The 11,700-nt window shown below is 38.9% G+C and overlaps 1 protein-coding gene across 3 annotated transcripts in view; it reads right to left on the minus strand.

Moving 5' to 3' along the window:
* Positions 1-11,700, minus strand: part of LHCGR (luteinizing hormone/choriogonadotropin receptor) — a 67,872-nt gene that overhangs the window by 34,902 nt on the left and 21,270 nt on the right. For all 3 annotated transcript variants that reach the window (XM_027775964.1, XM_014591815.1, XM_027775965.1), the window contains exons 2-3: positions 4,102-4,173; positions 2,059-2,133 (exon numbers count right to left, since the gene is read on the minus strand). In XM_027775964.1, coding sequence (XP_027631765.1) covers positions 2,059-2,133; positions 4,102-4,173 — 147 coding nt within the window. The remainder of the gene's footprint in view (positions 1-2,058; positions 2,134-4,101; positions 4,174-11,700) is intronic.

Raw genomic sequence — 11,700 nt, forward strand, 5'->3', positions numbered from 1 at the left:
CTTTCCCTCTCTGGTCAAATTAAAGTATATAAACAAAGTTGAATAAAATAATTGTTTAAAAAAATATAGACTGTGCTTCAGCATTACCTGGGATATCTGTTAAAATTGCAGATTTCCAGTCTGGGATAGGGCTATGATCTGCAATTCTCTTTTTCTTTTTTTTTTTTTCCCAGAGGTTTTTGCCATATTGCATGTGCACTCACCAGAGAGAGAGAGACAGTGAAAGGGAAAGACAGAAATCATCCTCTGGGGAGATGGCAATGCCACAATCCCATCTTCTCCATTCTCTTCTTCTCCTGGGATCTTTGGCATGCATCTGATGTGATTTTTTCTTTTTTTTTTTGAGAGAGAAAAAACACATTTGCTATAGGGTGAATGTGTTTGCCAGAGATACAGAGAGAGACAGAGAGATAGAAAGTGAGAAATCACCCCCTGGGAGGATGGTCATGCCACAGTCCCTTCTCCTCCATTCTCCTCTTGGGATTTTGGGCACTCATGTGCATGTTCTTGGTATGTTTTAAGCCTCCAGGCCCAGGACTTGAACTGTGGTTGACTACGTAGCAGTCCAGCAATGTAATCATTACGGCATCTGCTGGTCCCTCTGGTGTGATTTTTGAACCAACAGGTCAGGTGACTCAAGCAGTGGTTGGCCATGTGGGATTCCAGCGATGTAACCACTATGCCACCTGCTGGTCCCAGTCATCTGCAGTTCTAATGAGCCCCACATGCAATTCTGCTTCACAGTCAAGTTCAGACTATACCTTTTGATCTTAAATATCCATAATTTTGAATTTTTGTATAATCATTTGGTAAATTAGTCTTACCTCCTTAGCTACATTGTCATCTGCTGGTAGACATTTATATTTTACCTTATCTGTATTTTAGTAGCACTGATGTAGGACTAGATACATGGCAGGCATTAACATATGTATCAGTTATTCTCTTCAGATAATTACCTATTGAACCATTTATAGGGAGGCTTGTGGTATAGTGGAAAATGTATGAACTTTGAAGAATATGGACTTGGGGTCAAGCCCTAGCCCTGTCATTGTTAAAAGTGTCACATTTGTCAAGTTACCACACCTCTCTGAGCCTCCATTTCCCACCCTGAACAAAATAGATACCTATGCAGGGCAGCTGTGAGGATTAAATGACACACCTAAAGGAAGTGCCAAGCACAAGAGCTCAGAAAATATTTGATGCTAATGTCATTCCTCTTCCTTTGCTCTTGAATCTCTTAAGCAGGTGGAGTTTGAGTGCCCCTCTAAAAGCTCAGGTTTAGATCACACAAGGCAGTGGTAAGAAGCCTGACTTAAATCACATGACCTTATTTCTAGTTTCATCAATGGTACTAACTTGCTAATGATGTCAGGCAAGCCAGTTAACCTCTTTGGATCACAGGTTCATCACTTAAAAACTGAATTGAGCCAGTCTTATTTCATCCTTCTTGTGAATTAGGGGGAAATGGTAATTTGCATAATTTATTGGGTCATCAGAAAAGTTATGACATAATTTTCTATGCAGAAGTGCCTCATGACTTTTCCAACAACCCAGTATTTAAAATTAACTCTAAAACTTCACAATAACAACAATAAAACATAACATATCCAACACATACATGCCCAATGCAGGGTTTTTACATGATAGCTATTTGAAGAGTATTAACTGAATGAGTGAACATGTCAAAACAGCGGCCAACAAACCAGTTCATGAACTGTAAACACCTTTCCCAATTTCCCTACTACCTCATATACTCCATACCCTCCCTGCCAGAAGGTAAGAGCTACTTGACAGAACTTCACAATGTCAATTTTAATTTCCAACTTTGTGTTGTGATGTTTCAGAGTTTATACAGCTCCCAGGGAGAAGCAGTTGTCACCATGGCAACCTTTGGGCCACTGCAGTGAGAGAAATTAGTGCCTGCCCCGACCTAGTAATTGTTGTAGTCTTTTCCTCTTGGATTCCTAGCAGTGGATGCTTGAATACAAATGCTGAGTGGGCTTCAGCCAGTGCAGGTAATAGTGTACAGCAGTAAACTATCTGTTAGCCGATGCTTACATTTCAGACAAATTGAAGAGGCTGTCAAAGGCATTAGCTTCTATCCTTTCCAGAGAATCACTCTGAGAGATTTCACTAGGAGAGAGGGGGAAAAAAAAGAAAAAAAGAGAAAGAAACATGAAAGAAATGACTATGTAATGTGTGTTAACGAGCTGTGTGTAGGACCCAACAACCATGGGCTCCATGGTGTCCCTCTGAAAAAGAACAAGGAGTACAAGCTGTCTTCACATCACAAAATGCTATATCTTTAACCTCTGATGTGTACCTACATCTCAGGTACAGTTGAAATTCAAATTTCAGTAGACTCTGTTATGTGACTAGTTTTTCTCTTGTTTATCTACAACTCAGGTCACAGGTTGTTAGAAATTAGATACGCCCTTTGAGAGACTCTAGTCAGATTTTCTTGTTTTACAGTTCTGGAAATTGAGGCCTAAAAGAGATAAGTAGTATTTATATGAAGGTTCAAGAGTAGGATGGGATTTCTGGGATCTCCTTTCCATCATTCTAGTGAGGCTTTGATTTAGGCTGAATTAGTTGTTTCATAATGCTTCAACTTTGGCTTCCCCAGGTCTTATAAAACTATTGCAAAATGGTCAGCTCTTGCACATGGCATCTATCATGCATTGTGATTATTTTCTTGTTTTTCATACTTTGTGAGACAAAGAATATATTACGTTCACTTCAGATTTGGAATTGTTATATTGCCTGGTGTTTAATTATGAGTGAATGAATAAATAAATGGATTAATGAATAAATTGATTTTTTAAAAAACACATGTGAGCAAAGGATCTAGCTTTATCATGCACTGTTCCCAAGCATGTAATGTCAGTGTTTCCCTAAAATCCCAACATAAGTTACTGTTTGCTGCCAACTGAGAAAAAAAGTCTCAAATTCACAAATTGTGTGTTTCTAAGGTTAATGTTCACTGAAGGCTTCAGACTTGATGAGAATGTTAGCCCGTAGAAAGGCAGAGCCTAAGGCAGTTAATGCCTTTACCTTATAACATAGTAATGGATTGCTCCTGGGTTGATTCATCTTATTCCTAATAGTTTGCTTATTTAACTGTGACTGCTTTTCTCAGTAGGAGGTCTTAATGCATTAAAAATGATCAAAACTCAACATTTAAACTTGAGAACAGAAGAGTATAGATTAGACTCAAGCAAAATGATGTGTCTTTAACCTATAGTGAATTTCCTATAATATGCACTAATTGTTGAGGAACTATTTTAATATTCTCATTGTTTGTTAATAACCTAAAGAGCAGCAAAGGTTCTCCAAGGAGCTAAGATTTCAGAGTAGCATCTTCTTTAGAGATGCAAATCTGCTCCTGCTTCTAAAGCTTAGTGGATTGCTAAAATTAGAAATGCCCTGTTGGAACTAAATGGCCTTTGAGGGTTTTTGACTCAGGCTAGTGTTAAGAAGAATGCTGGAATAGCGAGCTCCTGAGAAAGTTCTCTCTTCATGTATGGGGTCTTTGGCTTTAGAAGCTGAAACCCAGGGACAAATGATTGAAGTTACATCTGACAAACGTGAGATCATACTGCATTATCAGGATGCTTTACACTTTTGATAAATGCTTTTCATCAATATAACTATAAATACTGTGTTTTTGTTATACACTTATTATATTTTAGATACAAAGATTATCTTCTGATGCACAATAAACTTCTAACACATTTTCTTCTGTGTGGGTGTTATCTAAAAATGTGACACGAGGGAATAGCTGCTCTAGCAAAAAGCGAGTTTTTATGATTGGAATCTATCTTCTTTTGTACTTAAAAAATGTATATCGTCACTTATCAAAATGCATTCCGTTCTTTGAAGCAAGGTTAATTATCTGGATTTTAATGACTCTTAAAAATCATACCATTTCTTCAAAGGTCCCTAGATATTCTATTTGTATTATAAAGATGAAAATACTAGGGTTTCCAAAATGCAATTTCTTTCCTAGAAAAATTCTCCCCTTTCAACTGTGTTTTCTCTTAGAAAAAAAATTCATTATTCCAATTATGAATGTCTTTTGATATTCGGTATCTTACTTACATTTTTACGACCTCATTAAGTCCTCTGAAAGCTTGAGATGGGATTACTTTGACAGGAAGATAGGTGAGTGATCTAGAAAAGAAGAAAGGAAAGTCAAGAATGTAAAATTTAAGATTGGGTGCCTTTTAAGTTAATGAATAAAGTGTATGTGTGAGTATGTGTGTGTGGGTTTGTGCATGTGCAGGTGTGTGTATGACTACAGAGTTCTGAACAAGTGGATTCAGGTTGAGACTTATAACTTATATTACTACTAACAAGATGTGCTATGACTCATTCCTGATCTTCATCAGAGAGTATATAATTTTGAGGTTGAGATCACGGACATTGGGATCAGATACATGAAGAACAAACTCCACTGTCCAACCACCTGGCTTAGTGACCCTAAGCATATTATTTAAGCTTTCTGTTTTAGTTTTTTTTTCATCTATAAAATTGAAATAAGATAATTCCTGTTTCATAAGATTGTTGTGGTGATTTATCAAAATAACCCATATAAAGGTCAAGGTTTGGTACCGAGTAAATAGTTAATAAATAGTGCAAGAGTGGTCCTATAGATTTGCTATCTTGGGTAGAGTAAAGAAATGAATAGTGAAAAAAACAAATGGAAACCACACAGGCAGGAAAAGAGAAGATTCACTAAGAAATGTTCCTACTTTGATCTATACTCTGTTCCCCAGGCAGTATTATCCCAACCAAAACCACTGTGACCCTTTGATTAACTCACATGAACATCTCATGTCATTTGGGGTAACATATATGAGGGCATTTTCTTCAGGCAATCACATCCATAAAAAAAATTGAAGTATTATGAAAATTCAAATAAATGTTATGTATTATGTAAGAGCTGAGAAAAGAGTGATAGTCTGCAATAATGAAACCAGTTCAGGATGATACATAAATGCTAAAAGAACCCAGGGTTATGATAGCCCAAGAGAAAGGGTTTCCAAGGCAGGGGTGAATATTCGGCAAACATTTATTGAGCATCTAGGATGGCTCAAGGTTTTGGCCGAAGGACTAGCAGAGAAAAAGGAGTAGAATAGGACATTTTAGGTGGGAAGTAAGTATCATGGATATGAGAAAAGGTGGGAGATTCTGCCTTGTTTTTCATGTGTCTGTGCAGCCTAAGCTACTAGTAAAGAACACCTCCTCCATGATAAGCAGATTTCAATCGGGGAGACATTCCCTGAAGGGACTTTCTACTCTGGTAGACTGCTGTGTGAGTTATGAACACCCACGAATAACCCTATTTTATATATTCAACGATGGTGTGAAATGATATTTCCCTTTGACAGCAGAAGAAATTGAACCATAAAGAGATTAGGTAACCCAAAGTAACTACCAAGCAGACTGACTCCAAATGCCCTTTCCACTGTGCAGTCCTGGGCTGAAGCATGTGATTTCTCTCTTAGTAAGCAAGGTCCCAAGAAAGAACAAGCATTGTAACATTACTTCTCTCTCTCTCTTTTAATTTAATTTTATTTTTGAATATTTTGGTATAGGGCATGTGGGCTCACCAGAGAGACAGACAGAAAGTGAGAAATCACCTCCATGTGTGGGAGTGGCCATACCACAATCCCTTCTCCATTCTCCTTTTGGGATTTTGGGCATGCAGGTATACATGCCTGGTATGACTTTTAAGCTGGCAGGTCCACATGGGACTCCAGTGTCTTAACCAATACACCACCTGCTAGCCCAATGTTGTTTCTCTTGAGAGGAAACATTTCACACTATTTCTGTTCCTCTTGCAAAACAACTCGCCAGCAGTTACTCCCTAAGAGCTAATGGCGGAAGAATTTCAGATAAATGCTTTTGCACAATGGCCTTTTAGTGATGATACGACCTAGAGGAAGCAATCTAAACTTACTACTCTGATTCTATTACTGAAGACAGTGCCACCAAGCACATTGTCCAACACCAAACTTACTTAATAGGGCCCATGAACAGGAATAGTGGTGGAAGTAATCTTTTTGCCATGGCAGTTTGCTTCCTATATTTTTTCTAGAATCATGTCTGCTTGGCTTCCTGATTAAAAACACAGTTTTATTGCTCTCTGCACTGCCAAGCCAATAAATTTCCAGAAGAGAAAGCTGTATTCTACTGTACCCCGTACAACATCAATAAAACTGACAGCCAAATTCTGATTCCAGAATCTTTATTGCTGGGGATAATGCAGTACAGAACATATTTTGGAGAGTGTTTACATAAAAGCTTCAACCGAACCCTTCAGGGCTGTTTATTCATGCAAATGGAGCCCAGAGTTGGAGCCTCTCAGCAGGCAGCCTCCTCTCCCAAATGGGACCATGATTTGTCTCCCAGAGGAGCACTTTGGTTCAGATTTGACCAGGGAGGTTGCTTGAGCTTCCAGTTGATGTAGAGGTGTGGGATGAGGAGCACAGGTCAGACAGAAGTGAGAGAAGCAGTAGATCATGTCCTCACAGTCCCTGGTGACTATGGAACAGCCCTGGTGCAAGATGAAATTATACAGTTCACATTGATACTGCAGAGCAGGAAAGGCAGCAGTGATAAGAGTAAAAAAAAAATAGAGTCCCCACCATAAAAGAGACACTAAGTGAACAGCAGATGACTTTGTGGATGTGGCTGGGTTAAGAAAGTGGCCTGGGAGCCTGAGAATGAGGAGAGAGGTAGGGCAGAGCAGGTACCAGCACTTTTCCCGATTGATGTATTCCCATGAAGCCACAAGGAAAATGTGGTTCTGTGAATTCTAAACCGTTTTTCAAACTAACTTATATTTTTATTTCAGTGATCTCATGCCTTCATTTCTGATTTGTCTTCAATTGGCAGCTGTTCCTAAGCAGTCAAGTGTCTGTATCCTGTATTTAAATGTTTTCATTAGCCTGTGATTGTTAATAACTATTTGAATGTACTCCTGTCGAAGGTGCTCCCTTCTCTGATGGGTGGGTCTGTGAGCCTTTTCATGATGCCAGAGACTTCCAGCAGTGTGAACAATTGTCTAAATAACCTTGCGGTTCCACTCAGTTCGCAAGCAGATATTGAAGGGAGCCTGTATATTCTGCCTGTTGTGTTGCTAATAACAGAAAAACCCAAGCCTAAGTGATTTAGAAGAATAAAGGTTTATTTAGCTCATGGTTTAGAAGTATACCTGGTAAGGGCATTCTTGCTGGTGGAGCAGCGTAAAGCATCACAATGCAATGACAAGGTCAGAGCTTATGTGTCTGTGTCAACGTCTATGTATTTATTTGTCTCTCCTTACTAACCCACGAGGATTCAACATGGAGGCCCCACCCTGATGACTTCAATCTTAGTCTCATCTCAGAGGCTCTACCTTTCAACACTATAGTCAGGTTAAGTTTTTATAATTAATCCCATTATAATGTCAACCAATTTTCAAATTTTCAACACATGAATCTTTAGGGAACATATTTCAACTTGTACAAGATTTTCTTTTCTTTTAAATAGGGAGCGTGTGTGTGCTGGAGAGAGAGAGAGAGAGAGAGAGAGAGAGAGAGAGAGAGAGAGACAGACAGACAGACAGACAGACAGAAAGTGAGAAATCACCCCACCCTCCTCCCAGGGAGAATGGCCACACCGCAACACTTCTCCTCCATTCTTTTCTTGGGATTTTGGGCATGCACACACCGTGTCGCTGGCATGAGTTTTAAGCCTCTGGTCCAGGATTCAAACCACAGTCAATTATGTAGGAATCCAGCGATATAACCATTACTCCATCTGCGGGTCCCCAAACTTGTCCAAGATTTTCTTAACAGCATTATGCCATCAGGGAGTTGGATACAACCTGGGTCTCCATTACTGGGGAGAGAATAGGACAGTGGATGTACACCATTTGTGGTTTGAATGTGTCCTTCCAGAACTCATGCCAGAGGGTGGAGACTTAATCCAATTATGATGTTGATATAGGGCTTTTGGGAAGTGATTAGCTATTAGTCTGGGGCTCACATGATTGGATATGTCTGGGTTTATAAGGAGACACTGACATGGACATGGTCTCTGTCTCACCGTGCAATGCCCTCCACCATGTTATCTATCAGCAAGAAGACTTCCACCAGATTTGGCCTTTTGATCTTGGACCTCTAAAACCATGAGTGAAATAAATCTTTATTCTTTGAAAATTATCCAGGTCCAAGTATTTCTGTTATTAGCAACACAACAGACTACAATAACATCTAATAACATATGTAAAATACTATTTGCATGGTTAAAATACATGCACACCAAACATTAGACATTTTAAAATGAAACATATGAACATATATTAAGAGTGTTGTCTAAGGTGACTTGAGTGCAAGAACAGGACAAAGGGATAAAGTAAATAACTAAAAACAGGAGAGACTTTGAATAGGCTAATGATGTTTGTTACTTGAATGAAGAAATATGTTCAGCTTTACCCTCTGCACCTGACAGACAAATGGAAAAGGTTTTATTTTTATGTATTGACTTCTTTGTTCCTCCCCTATTTTTCCTTCTCCTATCCCTCCCTCCTTTCCTTTCTTCCTGAGTCAGTCTCCTTCCCAGCCAACCTCAATTGCCAACTTTCTAGTGCACCTTGGGTCAGTGTCTAATATTCGGGGAAAGTTTACAGATAAGTAAGCAGCATTCGGATAAATCACCTTGAAGACAATAATGTCACCTTTTCATGTCTTACCTTGTTGTTTCTAATGCCCTTAAGTACTCCAGTGTGGGTCTTGAACCCTTCTTTTTTATTTTCTTTTGGCCTTAAGACAAATAACCATAGAAGGAGGTCACTGGCCTGTTTAATCCTCCAAGTGATGCTAGCTGGGACAGCTTCAGTCAGGAGGGCTCAATGTCCCTCTCCAGGGAAATGGAAGAATGAAAAATACTTGCTTATAACAACCTATCAACTAGGTGATAGTTCCATTATCAAAGGGTTCTTTGTTCTACAGAAGGATTCACTGCAGGGTTCCTTGAAATAGCAAACTCCCTAGATGAATGTGAAATACATATGGTTTAGTTGAAACTTTCTCTCTTTTTAAAGACAGGTATTGCATAAAGCAAATTATAACTGTAGATTCCTGACCTCCCCTTAAGTGCTAGATGGTTTCCAGTGCAGGACCACCTTCTGAGGCCTACAGGCTGAGCAGGACCAGGGGGCAAGGGCTGGAAGAAAAAAATCTGGCACCAGTCTGGAGTCCCCAAAGCTTAGGTGCGGTCTTGGGTTACTCTTTGCTGAAGGTGTTACCTTTTCTTCTGCCCAGCACATGGCAGAAGTGAAATATTTTTATTCACTGCTTTCTAATTGTTTTTAATAAGTCATCTATATTGTCGATTTAAGAAAGCTGCAAATATTCATCTGTTTTCCACAGATGATTAGTCTTTTGTTAGAGCTTTACCTTGAATTTTGAAGCACGCAATATCAGAGGGAGGGAAAAAAGAGAGGAATCAGAGGTGGTCAGGCTTTTTGCCTAATGAACTTGTCAAATGAGAGGGGGCTTATTTAATTATTTAAAATCAAAAGAATGTTAATGTTTTTGTATTTATCACATAAGATCTTGTTCTGTATTTAACAGAGACTTAAGGATTTCTGTGTCTTTTTAAAAGTTGCTCAGTAATGATACTAAACTTGCTTTCACCTTGGAATTAAATAAAAATGGCTATTTTGTTTCAAATGATTTTAAATCCTTGAATTTTTTTTCTTTTTCTTTTTTGGAGAGGTTTTTGCTATAGGGCACGTGCACTCACCAGAAAGACAGAGACAGACAGAGAGACAGGAAGCAAGAAATCACCCCCCAGGGGGGATGGCCATGAAGCAATCCCTTCTCCTTTCTCCTCTCAGGATCTTGGGCATGCATGCATATGCGCCCAGCGTGAATATAAGCCACTGGGTCTGGGACTCAAACCGCTGGTCCCTGGTCGCTGGTCGACTACGTGGGAGTCCAGCGACATAGCCATTATGCTAACTGCTGATCCCTAAATCCTTGAAATTTTAAAGACATCGATTTATTTGGTAGCTTTATTACAGGCAATGTCTTCATTTATTGGTCTTTTGTCTTGAGCATTCACCTAGAAGGAACAGAAGCTCAATGTTAACTGAAATATGAATCCAGTATAGATAGACATATAATATATTAAACTTTGTATCAGCAAATGTTGGAATGTTCCTTAAAAATCCATCTGGGTGGTTTCGATTATTGTTTGACTACTCCCTCAAACACTTATTAGGTTTGTGGAGTCAGAGTGAAAAGTCACTTATTAGTCTTTTGGCCCAACTCCTCACTTGACAGAAGAATCTTAAGTCAGAAAGCTGAAATGACTTCCTCAAAACCACATGGCAGTTCAGAGGGAAATCTGAACATAGGTCACTTACTTTCTGGTCCAGAGTTTGGGTTCCACCAATCCAATCACATCAGTACTGTTTGTTTGTGGTATAAATAAACTTCTACACCATTTTCTGTTTTTCCTGTGAAAACCTAGCTTCCGAACATACCTATCAGCTTCTTGAGGGCCTTGTTCAGTCTTTTAAGATGCAGCTCAAATTCATATTCCTCCACGAAGCTTTGGTGCTTACCAGAGTGACACTGTTGTCCTCAACACTTAATGACTCCACTATTTTTTCCTGCACTATTTGAGAATTTACAAACATTTCCTCTGCTCCTCTGTCAAACACCAGACTCTGGTAGATGATGCTTTCACACTGTCTTTTGTTTCCAGCCCCTTTATTCCTTACCCACTGCCACTCTTGGTCTTTTTTCTTTCTCTACCTTGAGTCTTCTAGAGTTCCCTAATTGGTTTGCCCTTGCTCTACCCTAGCTTTCCCCTGTGCAGTTTAAATTACCCTTCCTGACAATGCCCATGCTCAAATATCTTCTGTGTCTCTTCATAACTATCTACAGATGTCTCAGTCTTACATTCAAGGCTCAGTCGCACCACCTGTTTTTCTCTTCATGTAACCATACACTTGAATTGGACAGTCCAGTATAGCATGCACTGGACAGAAATATGGCCTGTCTGAGTCAAGATGGCTATATAAAATACAAGCCATATTTTAAAGACTTGGTGAAAAAAATGTAAACTGCCTCATTAATAACTTCCTACACTAAATATTCAGACAAGAATCCATTTTATTGATCACACAATTTCTTAAATAATCTAACTACTTTCAATAGCAAGTTCACTTGGTATTATTAAGAAAACCAGTTTTAACTTAAAGAAATGCTAAGGAACTTTGCTTAAAGCCAGGAAACAGGTTAGGATTCTGTTCAAATGGTAGGTGCATGAACCTATCAGTCTCATGTACTTTATCTTCTGTTTTGGTTCAATTTTCCCGATTAAATTCTGGGATATAATATTCAACTCCAGACTTGTCCCTATGATTAAGTTGGCCACTTTCTTAGTTTTTGAACTTTTATTTCTGTGTGACTGTATTTAATTTTCCTGATATAGTACACCCTTGAGAATGTCTTGGAGATCTGGTCTGATGCTGGTAAAAGGAATAGAAGACAATTGTAGACACCAGAGATAGTGTGAGAAGAGGGTGGGAAAGGACAGAGGGTCAGAAAGAGGGGTAAAAAAAAATTCGAGAAACTAGAAATGGAAAATTTTTGATAATAATATGCATGATTAAGTCACTATGCAGTATATTCT

The sequence above is a fragment of the Tupaia chinensis genome, unplaced genomic scaffold (assembly GCF_000334495.1).
Source record: "Tupaia chinensis unplaced genomic scaffold, TupChi_1.0 Scaffold000622_1, whole genome shotgun sequence".
NCBI lineage: Eukaryota > Metazoa > Chordata > Mammalia > Scandentia > Tupaiidae > Tupaia > Tupaia belangeri.